The sequence below is a fragment of the Lichenostomus cassidix genome, chromosome 2, assembly GCF_008360975.1.
Source record: "Lichenostomus cassidix isolate B80296 chromosome 2, HeHo_3.0, whole genome shotgun sequence".
Lineage (NCBI taxonomy): Eukaryota > Metazoa > Chordata > Aves > Passeriformes > Meliphagidae > Lichenostomus > Lichenostomus cassidix.
This window is the reverse complement of record NC_139482.1, coordinates 147,887,107-147,908,242: the sequence shown is the minus strand read 5'-3', so window position 1 is coordinate 147,908,242 and position 21,136 is coordinate 147,887,107. Positions and strand designations below refer to the sequence as shown.

Here is a 21,136-nt window from a genome sequence, read left to right as displayed (position 1 = left end):
TAAATTAGCTGTGTTACATATCTGTGGTTTTTTAGACAGATGATTGAAAAGAGTGCTATCCAGTTTTCTACCTATAGGAAAAGCTTTTTCTTCTTCTCTCTGGGGTAAAAGGAGGGAAAGGTGACCTATCCCTTGCTTGTTATTCATAGGAAGCTCCTCTAAAGGCTTCCCACTCTCTTGCTGAGCTGTACTAGTCTATTTTATGTTCAGGATGTAAATGTCAGCTTCAGAAACCTAATTAAAATCAATGTGATTATGGTAAACCGCATTCAAGTGGCAGATGATTGTGTGACTGCCTTGCTGTTGTTGGGAGCTGCCAACAGACACATGAAAACTCCTCCTGGGAATTTATATTCATGTAGGGATCCTCTGTACCCAAAGTGAAATCTCATTCTGGATTAGGTTTCTGCTGGAGTCAAGCTCTCCAGCAAGTACTTCTAGCTGTGGTTAATTTGAGGTCAGAAGTTTGTAATCCAGGTTGAAAGTTCTGTTCCTTACCTGGTTTTTTCCACTCAGTAATCCGTCTGAGGAGCTTCCTGAGCTGAAAGGCTGCTCGCAGTAGAGTCTGGAGAGATTTCAGATTTCTTTGGCCATGCTTCCAGTTAAAAAGCTTGTGGTGACATGTCTCAGCAGGATGCTGTAGTTGCTATTGTGCAGTGGTTAAGCAGTTAAATTGTTTGTCTGGAAACTTCTGATTAAGCATTCTCATCACTGCCACAGAGAACGTGGGGCTGCTTTGGCAGAGCTCCTCACAGAGCCACCGTGGAAGGCACAGAGGCTGTCACCCCTCCTGGAGTGATGGCAGTGGCTTTGTGGGACACTTGGTGTCTCCAGTGGGTCTTTGGAGATTGGACCTGAGGAGACTCAGTGCCAGTACAAGCCTTGGGGGCTAATCCTTGGAAAGAGCAGCCAGATGACAAAAGCCCTGTGCTGGTGCAGGGGACCTCACTGTCCTCTTTGAGGGCTGTGCTACCCCCAGGCACCTCCCTGGGGCTGGAGGAGCCTCCTGTTCTGCTGGTGGGATGGGTGGCTCAAACGCTTGAAGATTCAGGTTCTCTGGTTTATTAGTAAAAAAGTATATAAGCAAATAAATGTTTTACTTGAGAGGTCTCCCCTACAAACCAGCCATTTTGAGTGTTTTAATCACCATGTTGCCTTATTTCTCCAGTTTTTGATACTGACTGTGGGTTGATAGCACCTGGAATGAGCTCTGCAGCTTTCCTATACAACAGAGAGAAGCACTTCATACATTTTTTTCACATAAAGCATCACATCTTCCTTCCTGACAATACATGACTTTTTTGAATCTTTTCCAACAGTTGCACCTAACCTCCTTTGCACCCATTCTGCTGTCTCATTAGTGTTTGTGCTGACTTTCTCTGGAGTTGCAGCACGTACTAATTGTTGCTAATTATTTTCTTGGGGGTAACACCAACTACCTTGTCACATGCCTCACCTGTCTTATATAATTCAGAAAACATGTCTATTTCTGGTTTTGATTTTTGATTCTGTGATAGATTTAGACTTGATTGATGATACAAAAAGGTCAGAGGCTTAAAATCTCACTCAATTTTGGTGGGAATTAGGACATCTGACTTCTTCAGTCCTTTTGAAAGTCCACCCTGAAGACTAGGGAGGGTCTGAGATTTCCATCTTGATTCTTTCCTGAGTGAGCACTAATGGTTTCAGCTGAATCTTACGCATCAGTAGTCTCAGTGGTTCATGGTCATAGATAATTTTACCATAATTTTTTCCTTTCCAAAGCCATTTCTTATCACAGCAGGTGTAACTATCATCTAAGAACATACACCTCCATTTTCATTATCAACTGATAGTGTCAGAGATGGGGGAAGGGATGGATTTCCAAAATGTAATGCTGTATGTTACATGCTTTGTGCAGGGTGCAGGAAGAGATGAAAATGAATGAATCTCTTCTGTTTGCGTATAGAAGAGCTGGCACTGTTCCCTTTGGATGAGAGCTTGCCTGCCAAAATGTTAGGCTTTACTAACTAAGCAGAGATTGTCCTTCGGGTGAAGAAGAGGTTAAATATGCCTCTGTCAGATCTGAGAGTACTTGGTGGTGGTGAGTGTTTCCAGGGATACAGGCAACTGTTCTCCTTTGTAGTTTGTGATACAAAGAGCCTCAAATGCAGGCAAGAAACAAACTTAACCAATTTACATTTAATTCAGATTTAAAACCGTTCACTGACCTGATAATAGACCTTTGGAATTGCTGGGGAAGGGTGCAAAAAGTGAACTGCTTTAAGAGGAGACAGCATGAGTAGTTGGAAGAGTTTCATTGAAGGCTGATGAATGACAGAGACAATACTTGGCTTGGGAAATCCAGTGGGATAAAAATAGTCTGAGGTTAGAAGAGCACTTGGGGGAAGTGTTCTGTGTGCTTGCCTGGTATTGCCTCATCCCCTGGCACCCATCTGTGGCCACTCTGGTTCCTCCTGGAGTTCTTTCACCGAGGTGCCTGCAGGGAGTTGTTTGTTTGCATCAGATCTTTGTCCCAGCAGCTCGGGCACCTTCTGGCTGTCGGGACAGGCTGTGGCTGGTGTGTCTGTGGTGCTGCCAGCTGCTTGAAAACTTGGATTTGCCAGTGCTGTGAAGTCTCCCTCCCACACAATACCATCCTCTGCAAGCCTCCTGCTTGCTTTGCTGCTGCTGTCCGTCTTCCTTCAGGTCTGGGCTTGCCATCCAGTTAGCACTGATGGAGACAAGGGAAATTTGGGGTAATGCAGGTTCTGAACCACACTGATGCTTCTGAGGATGCTCACACTGCTGCTCTCAGGCACAGGGTCCTGTTGGGCTTGATGGAACCTCTTCTAACACAGTGTCCATGAACTTGCTATACATGGTTTTGTGTTTCCTTCCTGTAGGCTCGAAAGAATTTTGTTTTACATTTCTATGTGCACTGTGTTGCTTCTGAAAGATTATTTAAAGGTTGCAGTTTGAGATGTGTAAGCTGATTTAACAGCTTGATATCACCTCACCAACAGCAAGATTCCACTCCTACACATGTCATCTTCCCCCTCTATTCAGATTTAGTGCTTCCTTAATTCTCTTTTTGCAGTTAGTTTTCTGCTTGCTTAATTTGCAGAATCAGGGTTTTAAACCATTTCTTTGTGGTAGACAATAATAGATTTTGGGAAACAATCACAGAGTCATTTAGGTTGGGAAAGACCACTTAAGTCATCAGATCCAGCTATGAACCCAGCACCATGACAAAGTTCACCACTAAACAATGTCCTCAAGTGCCACATCCATGTTTTTTGAACATTTCAAGGAATGGTGACTCCACCACTTCCCCAGGCCAGCCAGTTTTAAGGCTTTTAGCCTTTCAGTGAAGAAATTGTTCCTAATATCCAATCTAAACCTCCCTTAGTGCAGCTTGAGGCCATTTTCTCTCATCCTGTCCCTTGTTACCTGGGAGAAGAGTCTGACCCCCACCTGGCTACACCCTCCTGTCAGGGAGTTGTAGGGAGCAGTAATGTCCCCCGTGAGCCTCCTCTTCTCCAGGCTGAGCCCCCTTCAGCTGCTCCTCACCAGACCTGTGCCCCAGACCCACAGGGCCATCCAGAAAACCCTCTCATCTAACTCACTCCAGGAGCCCATCTCTGCCTCCGGTGGAACCTTCCCTGGTTATATGTTGATGTTTTTTCTGAATTCTGAGCAAGAATCTGCAATTTATGTATCCACATGTGTGTGTACCTATATGTGAGTATATACACACTCACACATGAGCGTTTTCAGTAGGAAATTATCAGATCATTGCATGTTCAGAAGCAAAGGCTTTGTGAATTCCTGGAAGAAGTGTCTGGGAGCAGCGATAGCCTCTGCTCCTGCTGAGCTCTGAGCTGCTGCCAGTGGGGATCTGCTGCCTTGCAGAGAGACAAGGCTTCCCTTTGACAGGGCTGTGAGGCAGCAGCTCGGAGCTCCTGCTGGCTCCCTAATCAGGATAAGAGCAGGCCAGCCTGGCATACTGCACCTGAAAGGTTGCTCATCCCTGCTCCACTGACACATTTGATTTTTAGTTACTGCGTGGCAGACCTCTCTGATGTCTGGCACAGCGATCTGCTACGGATTTGTGTAAAAGGGTCTTTCTTGGGTAAGAGATGCTCAAACTCTAAAATCTACCTCAGGGCAAACACCATTTGTTGTTGGACAGTCTTCCCAAATAATTGTCTCTTGCCTCGTTTTGTAAGTGATCTGGGCTGAGTATCAAATGAGTCAGGGATGGAGGGGGAAGGAAGGGAAGGGGCTGTGGTGTGACCTATGAAATCCTGGCTGTTGGGGCACTAAAGAGGATGAAAGTCCAAGATGATTTTCTGGTTCTTGATGTAGAGCGACTTTTTAAGGCTGCTGGTGGCTTTTTTTGAACTAAAACATCTTGCTTTCATCCACAAACCTGCTTTTGATATTTTGGCTTTTATGTTATTCTGTTTTACATAAAGGAAATACTGGCATGAATCTGATAAGATGCAAGGAGCATATTTACTGGTGTTTTCTGAAGCCATGCTGGTAAAACTTCAGCAGGTGTAACTGGCTGTGTGAAAGAGTAGCTTACAATAAAATATGTTTAATATTTTTAATAAAGGTGCTTCCTATGTGCTGCTTGGTGTTTTGTGTAGGATATTACAGGTTAATATTTAAAATTTTAAAAAACCCCACATATATTGTATTTTACAGCTTGTAAGGAGTGTGTGTTTCTCTGTTTTAGGGCATCATTCAGAAGATTGTGGACAGTCAAAAAGTGAAAAATGTGGCCTGCTATGGGTTACGGCTCAGTCACCTGCAGTCTGAGGAAGTTCACTGGCTACACCTGGACATGGGGGTGTCCAGTGTGAGAGAGAAATTTGAACTAGCCCACCCTCCAGAAGAATGGAAGTAAGAGTATAAATCTGTTCAGTGTCAGTCATACAAGTATTTCTGCCTTGTCATTTAAAAAAAAAAAAAAGTAATTTGTTTTACTAAGAAAGATGCTCTAGTGGAATAGAGCTGGTGGAATGGGGGAAAAATAAACTCACCAAACTTTTCACTAAGAGCTGTGAGCAGTGTTTTGTTTGCTTTAAAGGGTTTTTGTTGTAAGGGGTTTCCTGCAAACTGAAGAGAAACTTGGGATTTAGAGGAAGCGTAAAATAGGAACAGAAATCTCCTAGTCATTTGTGCTGAAATCTGCAATTTTTGTCATACTTACAAGTTTTAGGACAAGAATTCTGTTCCTAGTTGTGGTATAAGTGTAGGGCTGCAATTTTAAAAGGATAAATCTTGTTATTTAAATAAAGCCGAAAGGATATTGTTAAATACTGGTTGTACTTATCTATAGCCTGAGTAGGAGAAATGTGATTTGAAAAGAGTGAAATGCAGTCAATAATCAGTTTATCCCTTCGCTGTTGAAAAACTTCTCAGCTGTTAAACTTACTTTTATTGAGGCCCAGAGCAATAAGTGACATCTGCCTTCCTTTTGACTGTGATTTTCTCAAGTTATACCAGGAGCAGTGAAACTGTAGAAAGATAACTGCAGAATTTTGGGGTCTTTTTGTAGCCAGGGCACATTTGCTTTTCATGATCCTGGTTAGTTGGTTAAAAGAAGTTGTATGACTTCAGTTTCTTCAGCTTTTTAGGAGCGTAAGCTGGTGGTGAACGCTCGGGAGAGGAAGGAAGGAAATTCTGTCCACTTTCCTGGTAGAAAGACAAGAGGAAACTAAAATTTATTTGCAGAAAAACAGTCTACTTGAGAAAATGGGGAGCTCAGAGTTGTAAAATACCAATAAACTAAATAGAGATAAACCAAAGAATAGATTGCTATGGTTGCTCGTTTATTGCAGGGACATTGTGCATCTATTTCTGTTTATGTTCATAACCACAATTTGTGCAGAAGCTTCTGGTTATTTTAAAGGCTGCACATACCTTCTGCAAAAGTATTGTAAATAGTGTATACTTAATTTCTCACAAATTGAGTTATTATATTCTAACAGATGTCAAGTTGGCAATCTTCAGTTTATAAATTCTCTTTAGGGTCCCGATTTTAATAAATCTGTAAATCCAATTAAATTAGGAATGTTTAAAACCTGGGTTTCAGGAATGTTTTGTATTCCCTTCTGTGCATGTTATGTTTTATTGTTTCTGTGATCTGCATGAGTATTTTCCCTCACTAGAAATTTTTCACTGGTAATACTGTGAAATCACAGCTTAGAAAAGAGGAGATTCCTGAATCCTTTCCATGATAGTGGTGCTATCATGTGGTGGATGAGGTATGAATAATTTATGCTGTAGAAATTGGTTGCCTAGTGTACAAGTGTCAATTCCATTTTTATTAAGCAGTACAACTCGCATGGTACACATTGCAGAACACATTTAATTGGTTTTAAAAACAAAGTTAGATATTGTTTTGAAGCTTGTGGAGAGGAATTGTGTAAAATGCTCATGAAAGAGCTCTGATAAGATGTAAATTATTCAATACCTTTCCAAGTGTCATTTAATGTGTTATCAAATACATGCAGCCTGACATACCTTTTAAACCCAGAGAGATTTGCTGTGCATAATCAAAATGCTGCTGTCATATTTGTAATGCCATAACACAAAGTGTCTAAGATCATATGACAGTACTTGTAGAAATGTTTAGATTACTAAAGGGGAAATAGTCTTGGAAAGGTTCTTAAATTAAAAGCTTCCTATAGTGTTAGTAAACCACTAAATGCCTCACATGTGGTTATTTTATTTTTATAATCTAAATTAAAGGGTTGTGTATTCACAGTGTTCAGGAATTAGATCTTGGAATTCTCCTGGACTAATCCAGGTACTAGAAGTTACATGGATTGTTAGTAGGTTGTACACAAAAGTTACCAGAATAAAATCCATCCTCCAGCTGGGTGAGCCAGAGTTAGCAGGATGTGGGGCTCTGAAATCATAGATAACACCAACCCTCATAATTTTGTGTAACACTGAGCCTTAAACAGCAGTCACAGCTGCTGTCCTTTATGTCTCCAAAACTGCTGTGGGCCAGATCACCATTCCTTTCGCTGGTCTTTTTTGCCACACAAAAGAAGTACCAAGAGACTCAAGTGACAAATGGGATGTGTTGGAACACCCTGTTCCCCACAGGGCAGACACCTTCTAGTTCTGTAGTTCAGGTTTGTAAAGCAGGTGGCATCCATGCTCTGGCTCTGACAGGTAGGAGACACCCTGGTGCTCAGCAGTCCTGGGCTGTGAGTTTTGGTGGCTGTGATACAAAAATCCTGGCATAGACGCCTGGGCCAGATCAGCCATTAGATGGTTCAGTGAGTTGACCAAGTTGATCTAACAGATCCGTCCCTCTCCTCTGTCTTCTCCCTTCTTTTTGCTTCCAGTTATCCAGTCCTTTTCCTTTCGTTCTGTGAGCCTTAACACTTTAATCCTTCAGCGAGCTGATTCAGTTCATTAAACTCACACAAGGCTTCTCCTTTGTCTGCCCCTTTTTATTCTCATCATCTCTGTTCTGGTTACTTTTTTGGTGTGAACTGAATGAGAACCTGCTGGAGGCAGGGCTGGCACTGGTGAGATTATTTCGTTCAGTGGCACAAATTATGAAGAGTTGGATCATCCTTTCAAGAAGCTCCACCAGCTGCCCAGGTGGTGCTTGTTTTACTGACAGGGAAGCTCCCAGAGCTGCTTGGTGGTGTTCACTCTGCTGTGGATGCTTTTAATTCACTGTACAGCTTGTGAACTCTATTTGTACCCCCTTTGTGAGGGTGTCAGAGTGTTTTTGAACCCCAGTATAAGGGCAGAGCAGTAAGGAGAGTTATCTTCCAGGAATAATTTATCAAACATAAGGGAGGTGATCATCAGCTGAGATACTTGCTCCGAAAGCAGACCTGGTTTGTGAGAAAGGGACGTGGCATCCTTGTCAGTTGGCTACATTTCAAAGACAGTAAATTTAGAGAATATTGAAAATGGAGCCCATCCTTGAGGTGGCCTTTGGAAGTCAGCTTCTTCATTCCCACAGGCCCAGGCAGAGATTAGGTTATAAATAGGGAATGAAGGTCACTCGCGGTGACTGTCCTAGCCAAGCTGGTTTGCCTTACCTGATTTTCTCAGGAGAGCGTGTTGCAAAAAGCAGCACTTTCATGGCTGATCAGTTAAGAAGATGTATCCCTGTGAAGGAGAGAGATTTTGCTCTGTTTGTTTGGGTTTTTTTAATCTGAGAGAGTAACAGTGTTCAGCATCCTAGAAGCACAGAATTGTTTGGGGCAGGAAGAAACCTCTAAGGTCATCAAGCCCTAAGTTAACCCAGCTCTGCCAAGGCCACCACTAAAGTGTGTCCCCAAGTGCCACATCAACATGTCCTTTAAATCCCTCTAGGGATGGTGGTGCCACCACTTCCCTGAGCATGTTCCAATTCCATGAAGAAATGTTTTCTAATATCCACTGTCCAATTTTGTGATACCCAATCCAGTCTAAACCTCTCCTGGCACAACTCGAGATGGTTTCTTCTCATCTTATCACTTGTTACTTGGGGGAAGACCTGGACCCCCACCTGGCTACACCCTCCTTTCAGGTGGTTGTAGAGAGTGATAATGTCTCCCCTGAGCCTCCTTTGCTCCCTCAGCCACTCCTCATCAGATTTGTGCTCCTGAGGAGATTTACATTGAATATCAGGATAAAGTTTTTCATGGAAAGGATTGTAAAGCACTGGAACAGGCTGCCCAGGGAAGCAGTGGAGTCACCATCTCTTAAAGTGTTCCAAAAAAGTGTGAATATGGCACTTGAGGATACTGTTTAGTGGTGAAAATGGTGGTGATGCTGGGTGGATGGTTGGACTTGATGATCTTTAAGACCTTTTCCAACCTTTTCTTATGGTTTTGTCATTCTAAAATGCACTGGATTATAGAGCTCCCAAAAAAGGAAGGAAGGAAGTCTTTTACCCAGACTTGTTTTGTTCCATGTCAGTCTCTGGTGTTTAGCAGTAGATTTTTGTGGATGTGGCAGAGTGAAAAATAGGAGAGGCTCTGCTTTTCTGCAGCTGCATAGTATGCTCATGCTGCCTTCTGTCCCTGATGCAAAAATACCTGGAGGTACAATTCGGCTGATATCTAAAATTTTAATGAATAACTAAATGTCTGCTGGGGATCATGAAATGCAAAGGCTGATCATCAGTAGAAGGTGATTCTGTCTTCCTTCACAAATGAGAATAGTCTGTGACAGTTTAACTGTCAGACTTTGAGTATTTTTTTGTTCATGTGTCTGTGTCATATGAGAGAGTGGTTTGGATTGAAAAGGACCTTTAAGGATCACCTAGTCCAACCCCCTGCCATGGGCAGAGACCCCTTCCACTATCCCAGGTTGCTCCAGACCCCATCCAACCTGGCCTTGAAAACTTCCAGGGATGGGACAGCCTGGCTTCTCTGTGCCAGGGTCTCACCACAGTCAGAGTAAAATGTTTCTTCCTTAGGTCCAGTGTAAATCTACTCTCTGTCAGGTGTTTTCAACCTCTCAACGTGTATTCTGTGCACAGGAATTATGAAATATATTGCTATGCTACAAAAAACCATAATTCTAAGTACTCCTTGTTTTTATACTCTGTGTGTGTGTGTGTTTACAGTTTCCAATTTTTTCCCTTATTTTAATGGTTTCTAGCAGGACAATATATTTTCAATGATTTCAAAGGAAGTAAGGATGTTGCAACTTCTGCTTGAAGCGGAATCCTAGGCAGCACTTAACCCTAGGAAATTTTCACCAAATCCCCATGTAAATCTTGAATTCAGGCAGCCAAACCACTTGCTGAAAAGAAGTTCTTGTCCTGCTGAAACCGACAGATTGAGATGTTGTAATATTTGCTCTTATCATGAGCAGATTGTTAAATATACTTACTTTGGGAAGGACTGTAAAGAGTGTTAGTTAGGATATGCTGTGTTGGCACAGCCACAGGGATGGAGACATTTATTATCAGACTTTCATTGAAGGAATGTGTCAGAGGAGGAAGCAAACAGTCTGTCAAATATCGTGGGCTGTTACCACAGGACAAGCAATAATACTAAATTTAGGGATTGAAAGCAGAAGTTTAGGTTTGAGAAGGGATACAGATTTGGTGTAGGTCATGGATCAAGGCTCATTCTGCATTTCCCTCACTTGTGGTGTACTATTAACTTGAAAAATATGACTGTCAGGTTCAAAACTGTTTGCCCTTTGCATGTGTCTTGATGATGAATAAGGGAGCAGGAAACCTTTTTACAGAGAAATCACTTCAAAACCTACGGAAAATTCAGAGGTGAATATTAAAGCATTGATCAGAGAAGGAGCAGAGAGTCCTGGTAGGATGTGGCTCCCTGGTGAGTGACACTGTTTGTCACTCTTGGAGCAGCAGGATCAGTGTTTCAAGTGCCTGCTTGTGAGAATCAGAGATAAAAGCTGTTGCCAGGGGTCATGTCAGTGGTTCTGGCAGCTCATCTGTTGTCACCTAACTGGGGCCTCCCTTCCCGTGGATCTGGAGCTTATCTGCTCCCAGTCCTCACACTTCTGTCCTCTCTGAAGCTCTGAGAAGGCAGCAGGGCTCTAAGTTTGCTTCTATTGCAATGGTCCTTCGTAAACATCTCTGTGGAACATCAGGTACAGATAAATTGCAGTTTAGTTCTCTTGAGTAATCAAAAATGAAATTTTCCATTAGTTTTCTAAGTTCCATTAGTTTTGAGTTTATTTATATTTTCAAGAATGTTGTGGGGAAATCTTCATTTTGATTTTGCTCAACAGTCTCTTTTTCTTGCTTTTCAGATATGAATTGAGAATTCGGTATTTGCCAAAAGGATTTCTAAACCAGTTCACTGAGGACAAACCAACTCTAAATTTTTTCTATCAGCAGGTATGTTCAGTTCTACTGTTTTGTCTTTTGCTTATTTTGCTGAATTTGGAAAACTGGGTTTGTTTATGTGGGTAGCATATTACTGCAGAAACAGAGAAATGGGAAAAAAATGAAGGTTGCATATATAACGCAGAAAAGGCACAAAGCCTATGGCATCTTTCTCCATGAGAAGTTGTGAGGAATATGTTCCAAAACCAGAGTAATTCTGCAGGTAATAATTGTCCTAACTCAGATAAAATTGACTATCGTTCCACTGGCTCCTTACAGTTCATTCACAGTTTATTAAACTGGTGAATTTCTTTATTTTTACAAGTGTGAGTGACAATTTCACTACAAACCATCAAATGCTTTCTCCACTCATATTGTTATATTATTTTCCTGGTTTGAGGCTCTCTTCTGGATTACTAGAACTGCATAGTAGTCAAGGTTTCTATAAATTGAGCACTAAATCCTAATTTTGTTCAGTTAAAGGATTTTAATCTGCTTTTAGACTAACAAGCTCACAGTAAAACTTCCTGGGGATATCTTTAGGGGAATTTGGACTAGAATGGTTACCATGTCCCCTCACTTTACCAAGCACAGTTGTACACTCACATTCTTGTCTTACATAAATGAATTCTAGGGTTTTTTTACTGTGCGATGTCATTTTTGCATTGATATATGATGAAGTTGACTTCTGAAAAGACAGTTCTCCTGCAGTGCTTCTTTGGACTTAGCATTCTAGTTTAACTGATGTGTGTGATGTGCTGGTTTTAGCCTAAAAATGTCTGAATTTTGGTGATTTTTTCATGCTGCCAGGGATTCTTGTAGAAACAGCAAAATCATGTTCCTTTTTCCTTGACCAGTGAGGGACTTCCTTCATTCTGGCTTTGAACACAGGAGATTTTTGTTTCTCGTGATGCAGAAGTGGGTGATGAACTCCAGAATAATTCCCTGAATGCCATCACTTACCTGTTCAGCGCCTGGCAAGCCTGCAGTGTCCTCTCTTTCCTCCCTCAGGGAACTGTTTCTTTAAAGCAAGGAATTTGAAATGACAGAGGCATCTGTGTTAACATTTTAACTAAATTTGGAGAAATCATTACAAACAGATACAAGTAGCTCAGAATAGAAGGTTTTTGAAGGTCGTCAGGACCAATAGGCAAAGCTGGCAGCAGCCTGTATCTGACAATGCCCTGAATCCCTGTGCTATTATAGAGTGAAAATCAGAGGTTCTTGTCTCCTCACTCTGCACACCATCCCATTTATTTTCTTTTCCTCTTTCTTCTTCAACTTGTAGTGAGGGATTTCTAAATCCAGGTCTTTAAAAGTCACTGCTCTTTGTTTCGGGGTGCTGAGAGGTACTTGGATCTCTGTTGTCATGGAAATCAGGTGCAGAACTTTCCAGAGCTGTCATTCTCTATCCATGATTCTATTTTGCTCCTTAAATCTCACTTGTCCTCTTGGATAAACTAGGACAATAACTTTTATCTGGTAAAGTGTTAAGGCAGCATCAGTGATGTATGAAAAGAAGACAGGAGAAGAATTTGAGCAGTAACACTGCATCATAAACCAGACCTACAACAGAGGAGGGGATGAAAAAACAAGGAAAGATGATTTTTTTTCACATTCTGTTCCTCTCTCAATGTCACTCCTGCAACATTTTAACATCTTCCTTTGCTAACCACTGCTCTCAGTCAGACACATCATGTTGTGTGTAGGCAAGAACAACAGAATGTACAGAATTCATATATGCAGATATAGATATCCTGAGCTTTCTGCACAGATGTAACTGTCAGAGATAAGGAACATAGAACCCAGTTAAAAAATTTAAAAATCCAACAGAAACAGCACTTCTGTAGTCAGACTGGCTTTTGTTGGAGTGAAAGTCAAATACATTGCTGTTTGGTGTGTTATAAAAGAATAGAAAAGGTTTTTGTGAGGACCAGATGCCTGTGACTTTCTCGTCAGGATGAGGCTGGGAACCTATTGCTAACTTGATAACATCCAAACACATGTTGTCTGTCTTATTAAAAATGTATAGCATCAAATTAAAAAGTTTGCAGAGAAGGAAAAGAAACCTGGTAACCCTTTGTCACCCACGGATTTTGAAATTGTAATGATTTTGTTGAATCTGAATTGCACAGCCGCAGCATTGTTGAAAAATTTTAAATCCTCAAGTGATCTTCATCTTCTGGAAAAGCCCAGAACATTTTGTAAAGATAACAAAATGTTGCCTTAATCACTGTCAACAGACAGGGTTTATTCATCCAGCTCACCCAAACCACAATTACCAGGCTGTTAAACCCAAAGCTGGCACACGTTTTGCCTTCACATGCATGACTACTCCCATTCACTGCAGCGAGTGCACTGCCCTGTGCAAATCGATGCATCTCAGGCTTCTCAGCTTGGGCTTGATTGGTGAAATCACTATTTTCTCCTTGCTTTTTGACTGTTTTAAGGATGCTGTGACCTTTCTTTGTCATTGAATATTCTTCATCTTCAAGAGTCGCAAACAAATCAAGAACCTGTGCCCAGCACTGTTTGTGCCTTGATGTGCTGTGGTCGTTCTGCCATCTGCGGTGGGCGTGAGCTGCTCTTAATTGGAAGTGTAAAGCAGGGCACTTAATGAGACCTTTCATTCTGCAGTCTGTACGGCAAGGGATTAAAATTAGTGTGTGTGTGTGTGTGCAGTGGAAACCACACAACTCGTTAATAACATCAGAATCAGTCCCACTGACGATGCCATGCGGTGCCTCTTGTGCTCAGGCTGTGCTCAGCTTTGAGGCCAGAGATGGGGAGAGGTTGATGTTTAGGTCTTTCCCCTTCACTGGAGGAACTGTGTGTTCAAGTCATGTCATTTCACATCCCATTTGAGAGCTCTGATCAACAAACCAGTGCTGGAACTGTGTTTTGTTCCTGCTCTCTTTGGCAGGTGTCAGAGGTACTGGGTGACAGGACTGCAGGGGTGTCTTCTCTTTTTTCAATCTGGGGAGCATTTAGGTGGTGATTCTGCATCCACTGCATTACTCCCTTGGGCCCAACTGCTTACAATTTCAGCCAAATTAGGCAAATTGGATGCCACCCAGTGCTGTTGGAATTGTGAGGCTGAAGTATTCAAAAATCAGGAAAAGCCAGATTTATGGTTGTCTGCACAGTTGGCAGATGCTCACTGCACAGGTTTTATATGCCAGCCTTCACTTGTGTCCCGTGGTATTGAATACCCAAATCTGAACCAAAGTGAGCTCTAATCCCACCCACAAAACCTTAAACATGAAGTACATTGAGTAAAAATACTCCTAAGTTAAGTTTTATCAAGTATCATCCTTTTTTTCATGTGTGTGTTCTGTTGACTTGTTTTGTAAATCCAGAATAAAGATACCTGAGTTTTGGTATGATTTTTTAACATTTTTCAGAGAAAGTGAGCATAAAGGTACAAAAGGAAAACTAAAAATCTCAGGTTTTGAGTAATAAAAGGGGATTTCCCTGTTTTCCTGTGCTTTCAGGGAGCATTTTCAGTTGCTTTAAATAAGTGTTGGTGATATTCATAGAGATATTTCCCTTTTCCAGTGACATGGCCGTTGGGAAGTGGAAATAAAGGGGACAGGTTTCTCTAATTTGCCTTAGTAGCTGAGTGAGGAATGAAAGCCATATCTCAAATCAAAATAGAATACAGCTTTTAAAAACAGTCATGTAATGAGAATCAGACGTAAGCTACTTGAATTGCCTTCCTTTTATTGCGGGACAAGAGGCTGCACACATTTATCCTTGAATAACATGTTAGCCTGCAGTAATTGGAGATGGTTTATCCCTTGATGAAAAGGGAGTAAGCATCTGTATGGGGGGTGGGGGAAGCTCTTGGGCATCAGCTGTTCCATTGTTGCTGTCCTTGTGCTTCAAACAGAAGACTTTTAAAGTAACTTTTTGGGATTATTTTTTTAGATCGCAGTGAACAAGAAAGGTTGTTTTTATCGGGGTAGAATATTTCTGTGCTGCTTTGTTTAGCCTGCAGTGTGGAGCTACCCTGGAGATGTTCATATATATCATAGAGGAGGCCAGAGGACTGAATTGTGTTTTGAATTTGCTTTTTTAAAATGAGCCAAAGTTTGTGTAATGCACAAGAAAAGGAATTGCAAGCAGAGGATGGTCTCAAAGTTAGGGCAGGTCAATGATGCCCTGAAAAAATTGAGCTGAATTCTGCACCATGAGAGCTCTGTGTCTCACCAGACAAATACAATGCAGGTTCATTTTCATAAGAAAACAATTTTTAAAAAGAGAAGAGAAAAAAATGATACTTTATCTCATTAAAAAAAAAAAAAAGTAAGGGAAAAACATCCTCTAAAAAAGAGGATAAAAAGTTCCTTGTGAACAACTGGCACTTTTTTTCTCTCTCGCTGTAGTGTCTGTAAAAATGTATTCCGGTAAATGAAAAATTATATTGTGGCAGATAAATACATCATGCAAATTAAATTATTTTTATAACTCTGTCCCTGACATGTAGGAAATTTCAAGTCCAGGCAATTACTGTAATAACTTAATGATTAAAGTTTTATAAGGCTTAGGTGCATGAGATGTAATTTGAAATGCAGGGTGGGAATTAGACTCTTTAACCTAATTAAATAACAACATCTCTTACACCCTAATAAAAATAGGAGACGTAAAGCAAATGACTTTGACAGGAAAAGCTTTGAAGGAAATGAAGGACATTGGGAGAAAAGTTGGCATTGTTCCTGATGTTGGCAGCCTGTTTAAAACAAAATCCAACAAAACAAAAGAAACAAAAAACCTAAACCCAGCAGATCTTTCATGAAGAGTTAATGGCTGAGACATAAACTGTGCCCTACAGGGAGGTGGCAATAAATGTAAGAATTGCAGCAGCTTAAAAAGATACTAAAAAAATACATTTTTTGATAAAAGTATAAATCAAACTGAACCTCTCCTGTCTGCTCTTTACAGCTTGAAAAGGCAATTATGAGTGAGATTTCCTTGGAAGGGATAGGTTTCTGAAGTTGCTGAAATTCACAATACCCCATAAAGAACTTACTTTTTACCTCTAAAAGTTGATTTACATCCTCAAAACTATGCTGGCATTCTGGTTTTAGGTCTGCTGTTTGTATAGTTGTGGAGCTACTTGGCTACAAATATTGTGTGCCCAATGTCTGCTTTCCCTTAGTGCTCTATGGTAGGAATGTAAAACTTCCTCGTATTCCCTAACACCTTTTAAATGGTCAGTCAAGCTCAGGCCAAAGGGAAAGAACTGCTTTGATTTAAAATTTCCGCCTGTCAACCAGAGCAGTGAAAATCATCCTCTTGGGCTTTTCTTGAATTGCTCATAATTCAGCATGATAAATTTAAAATGCCTGGGACAGGTTTCCATGGACTGATGTGTGGATATGTCTTTGTTAGTAGTCTGGAACAAAATGTTACTCCAATTAGTGTTCTAAGTTGTGTATAACAACAACAAAAAAGTTGATTTACGTTGATGCTTGGACTCGCTTGTTCTGGAAACTCAAAATTCTGTGCTGGAGAGGGGAAGTATAAAATGAGCTGAGAGCAAGGTATGTTTAGTAGGTTGAGTTCTGTGTGGCTCCCAAGAGTGCAGTCCTACTTTGGGGAAAATCTGCAAGGCAGCAGCGTCTCTTGCAGTGACATCTGGAGCTCAGCCCACTCGGACAGACGGCATCGTTTTTAGCTGCTCTGCCCCTAACAATGCCTTGTCAGAAGTTGGTTTTCCCCCCCTGCCCATCTCTAATGCCCTTATTATTAACAGAGGAGCTTCCAAAATTAGTTAGAGATGTCAAAGATCACCTCTAGATAATTCAGGGACTGTGACCTTGGGACACGAAGAGGAGGAGCAGCTGAGGGCAGATGGCAGATGAATGTTATCCTGATACTGGATCTGGGCTTTTAACTCCCTAATTTTCCCTAATATTGACTTATCTCCTATAGCAAATTTAATACTATCAGATGGGTAAATAGGGGTGGGAACACATGTGTTTCCCTCCTGTGTGTATTTTAAAAACTACCATTATGATCGTTAAGGTGGCTCCTAAAAATACTGATGACATTAGAAGCAGGCATTGGGCTTTTGTGCATATGGGGCTTCATTCAGAGCACATGAGGCACGAATCTTTCAGGGTTAATTCTCCATTTCTGAAGCTGTAGTAAATGTGTGTTGGGACTCTGTTCTTTCAGGCTGGTTATTCTGATTTGGTAGGGATGAAAATTCAGTGTCCCACATGAACCTGCTGTTGGAAAAAAGGATGGAGGAGCAGTTTGGTCCTTACAGTTATTAGAATTTGTAACGGGTGACTGTTCCACATTATCCCCATCATGTGTTGTCCTACAGTGATTCTGTGGAGTGTTTAACACTACAGGGAGCATTAGAGCTGAAACCAGAGAATATCTGAGATAATTCTCTTTGGTGGGACATCACAGAAGGAGCTGTGTCATGGCCTGGTATGGAATTGTGTGTGGTACCTGCTGCAGGTGCAGAGCAGAGCAGCATCCTTAATTTTGAGTGGGAAATTGTGGGGAAATCAAATGTGCTATATACTTGGATTTTTGTCTTGGTCACATAAGTGGTTGCTGAAGATCAGCTCTTCCCATGGATATATTGAGGTATTCTGGTCTTTCATATTAGAGGAGCTGGAATTGGTAAATCACATGAATAATTTCACTGGATTTTGGTGGGATGGGTGTCACCAGAAGTGTTGTGTGTTAGTGTAAAACAAAGATCCTGGTTGAGCTCTGTGGTGGCTGAGGGTGAACTATAACATGCAAAACCTAACACCCAATTACCTTCCAGAGTTAGAAACAGGAATATTTAAAAGCAGGTGCTAGAACACACCTGAGGTGTTGAAAAGAAATTCAGAGCAATTACTGAGAATAAATAAATTATTGCATATACAGGATAATTGAGAGGAAGAATATATTTTTTTTAATATAAATTACACCAACTAAGCAGAAGTACATAATTTCTGAATATATAAAAGCACTTGCTACAAATACCTGTGTAGAACAAATGGATAAGGTGATAATGATGTAATGTAAATCTCTGTTTCCATACTTCATAAATGATTGTAATTACTGTTTGTGTGCTATGGACTGAATGGAGTACAGAAGACATTTTCTTTGTTTGCTTATCTAAATATCTCCTATGTTGTGATGATTATTTTTGGGTCTGGTCTTAACTCTTCGGTGGGAACTTAGTCACTGAAGGGTTGTTTAAATGCAGTGTTCAAAGCAGTGCAAATTTGGAGAAAAAAATAGAAATAAAAAAAGACTAAGTTGTGTAAGTAGGTCATAGACATTGAAAGAAAAGCAAGAGAAATAGATTGCTTATTTTTAAACTGTCCTCCTGAAAAATTGGAGTTTATCCTGTGGGAAATTTCTTGGTAACATTAAGCCAGGCAAGCCAGTAGTGGCTAATTATTGGTATTTGCCCTTTTTGAGACACCATTTGATAGTACTGCTGCTGAAGAATTTCCACAGTATTTATGCTTGAAAACTCAATGTCAAGTTTGATAATATTATTTAATAATTTATACAGCTATAAACAAGTTTAAACCTAAAATATCTTTTTAAGACACAGTATCTAATGGCTTTTTTTTTAAAAAAAACCCTAAACTGGAAGGCATTTGCCAAGTTCAGAATTATTTTACTGTTGTTTTTAATAAAGAAATCTAAATCCAGCATGCTGTTTTTATGAACTGCTTGTCAGCCTGGGTGAACCTTCTTCTGAAATACTGCAGCTGCATAAAAAACTCGTGTGCAGGAAAATGAAGCAGATGGCTTTTGAAAGTAGCAGCTGGTATATAAAATACGAGGCCAGTGATAGATTTCTCCTTAAATCATAGCATGGGGCTGTTCTCTAATTTCTCCATCTTCACAAACATGGGCTTTCCTCTGTTTCCAATTTTTATTTTAAATTGTTCCATCTGGAATTTGCTACCTATTTCTGTAGCTGGAAAACTGCCCATTATTTCCTAGTAAATTTGGAGAAGTTACAAGTGACACCATCAGTAATTTCCCTGTTCAAGTAAATGAACAAGTATTTTATAAGCCTTGACATCAGAAATGAACCTGGGCTTTTGTTTATGTGCCCATCTTCCATGTGGGAAAAGCCTTTTAGTTCATGTTGTGTTCACCTCCTTTCTTTTGTTATGGTTTTGAAGTATCTTTGAACTTGTAATGCTCAAAATACTGGAGACAGAAGAGAGATTTGTGTTCTGGCTGAAATAAAAAGAACAGTGATAGAAAAATGTTTTTAAAATATTGTTAAGAATAGAAATTATTTTAAGTAAAATGAATTCTTGGTGAATATCAGGACAATAATAAATCAGGAAATATGGTGTTAGGATTGTGTTGGATTTCAGAATCCTTGTTTGCTTTGAATACTGCTGCCCTTTTTAAGCATATGTTCACTGATGGTGATGTGTATTCTGACATTTTGTTTAATTTTTTATTTTATTAGGACACATAAAAGACTTTCCTACCATTACGAGGTGCCTTTATGCTTGGCATTCCTATTTTCTCTATATTGCAGCCCATTTTTGCATCACACTATTTGTAGCTGTTGTGGCCAAGAACTCAACTCCAAATGTGAAGTGTACGTCACACTTTAATTCTTATTTGCCACCCTATGAATGAGCAAATGCAGGCAGAGTTGCTTCCTCTGACACTGGCACTGCAGTATCTGGAAGCCTGAAGCAGTTTTTATTTCCATTATTCCATGTTTAATGGAACTTAAGTAGACTAATCCTTTCCCCCCAAAGCATGCACCTGCTTGACTGTAAATCTGATTTAAACTTGTTAGAACATACTAAAAAAAAAAATCCGAGGGAAGAGGTTCTTGAAATCAGCACAGCAGTTTGCAGCAATAAATTATTTTTGTCTCTTATCCTCCTTTAAACTGTTTTCCAATGTATTTTTCTCAGGGAGTTGAGATAAGCACATTATGTGGGAATACAAAATGAGTAATTCAGTGAAAGCAAATGTGTTACAAGCAACATATACCAAAGTGACTCACTTCAGACGTATATTTTGGGGTTTTGATTGTTACCAAATCAAAAGTTTATAGGATTTTAACAGGGTTTACACTTGAATTCTTAATTCTAGTGTCAGTCCAAGTGTTTGCCTTGTTGATCTTTACACATTTTATTGCTGTGTCATTGTGACCATAAACTATGGGAGATAAATACAGACTTCATGTAGTTCTGTCATTGCCAGAGCATCTGGTCTCTAGTGTGGGGTGTAAATGAAGTCATGGCACACAGGTTTAGCAGGAGCACCTTTGCTGGGCTTGTGAAAGTGATCAAGGGTTTTTGCTTTATTGTTTCTTGCTTGGCCTGGTGGGTTTTTTGAGGTGGCTTTTTCAAAATCAGATTTGTATGACAAGTTTACATAAATTAGTTTTGTCTTAAAAGCTAGGTAAAATTAAGGTGTATTAAATAGATTCCTACATTTTTTCTGGTTTAGCCTTTGGGGAGATCCCATTTTGAGCAATTAAACTGGGGAGGAGACCTGTGGCAGTGCTGTTTGATCTGCTTGAAAAGGATGTGTGTGTATATATATATATACATATATACATATATACATATATATATGTGCTTTCCTCCAGGTATTGCACACTGTTAACTGAATTTCCAAGCCATAGGTAAAGGTCTGCACATACTGCCAAGGAGTGTGACAAGCTCACAGATAAAAGGATCTCCAAACCTCACAGAAAAGGATTCATCCTCCCTCTTAACACACTTCTGATTTTGTAGCCAACAGAAAAAAACTGATAGATTTTGTTAGATTTCTAAGAGTTCCGTTTTTGTGCCTTTCTGTGTATATAGGCTTTGTGCTCTTGAAGATGGGGCCTTTGTTTGTCTAACCCAGAATATATTCTCATTTCTCTCATTTAATTATATTAACAATAATAATAATAAAAGTTAAAATTGAGCAAACACAAAAGACTTCTTGGAAAACTATTCAATTGCCTTGTGACAGTGCATTTAATTAACATTAAATTATCTCTTATGTCTCTTCCACTTAATATTTGCTCAGGCTTTTTCCTTAGGAGGTTGTGCTGAACCCCCTGTGAAATCCTTATCTCATCTCTGCACAGGCATTAGTTCATGCATTGATCTGATGCCATCTCAAAGAGAATAGTCAAGCAAAATTAAAGGTGATAAGAGAAGTTCTCATTGGTATTCTGGGAGTAGAAATTGAATCTGCTTCTTTTTTTCCTTACTGAAATTGAAAGAAGAATGTGTGCTGGCAGGTTTATGAAGAAAAGGAGAGAAAAACCAAACACCTTTGCTATCCACAGTA

At 40.2% G+C, this 21,136-nt stretch overlaps 1 protein-coding gene across 10 annotated transcripts in view; it reads left to right on the top strand.

Moving 5' to 3' along the window:
* PTK2 (protein tyrosine kinase 2) overlaps positions 1 to 21,136 on the top strand; it is a 189,474-nt gene that overhangs the window by 89,486 nt on the left and 78,852 nt on the right. For all 10 annotated transcript variants that reach the window (XM_085053659.1, XM_085053658.1, XM_085053655.1 and 7 more), the window contains 2 exons: positions 4,727 to 4,893; positions 10,753 to 10,840. In XM_085053659.1, coding sequence (XP_084909785.1) covers positions 4,727 to 4,893; positions 10,753 to 10,840 — 255 coding nt within the window. The remainder of the gene's footprint in view (positions 1 to 4,726; positions 4,894 to 10,752; positions 10,841 to 21,136) is intronic.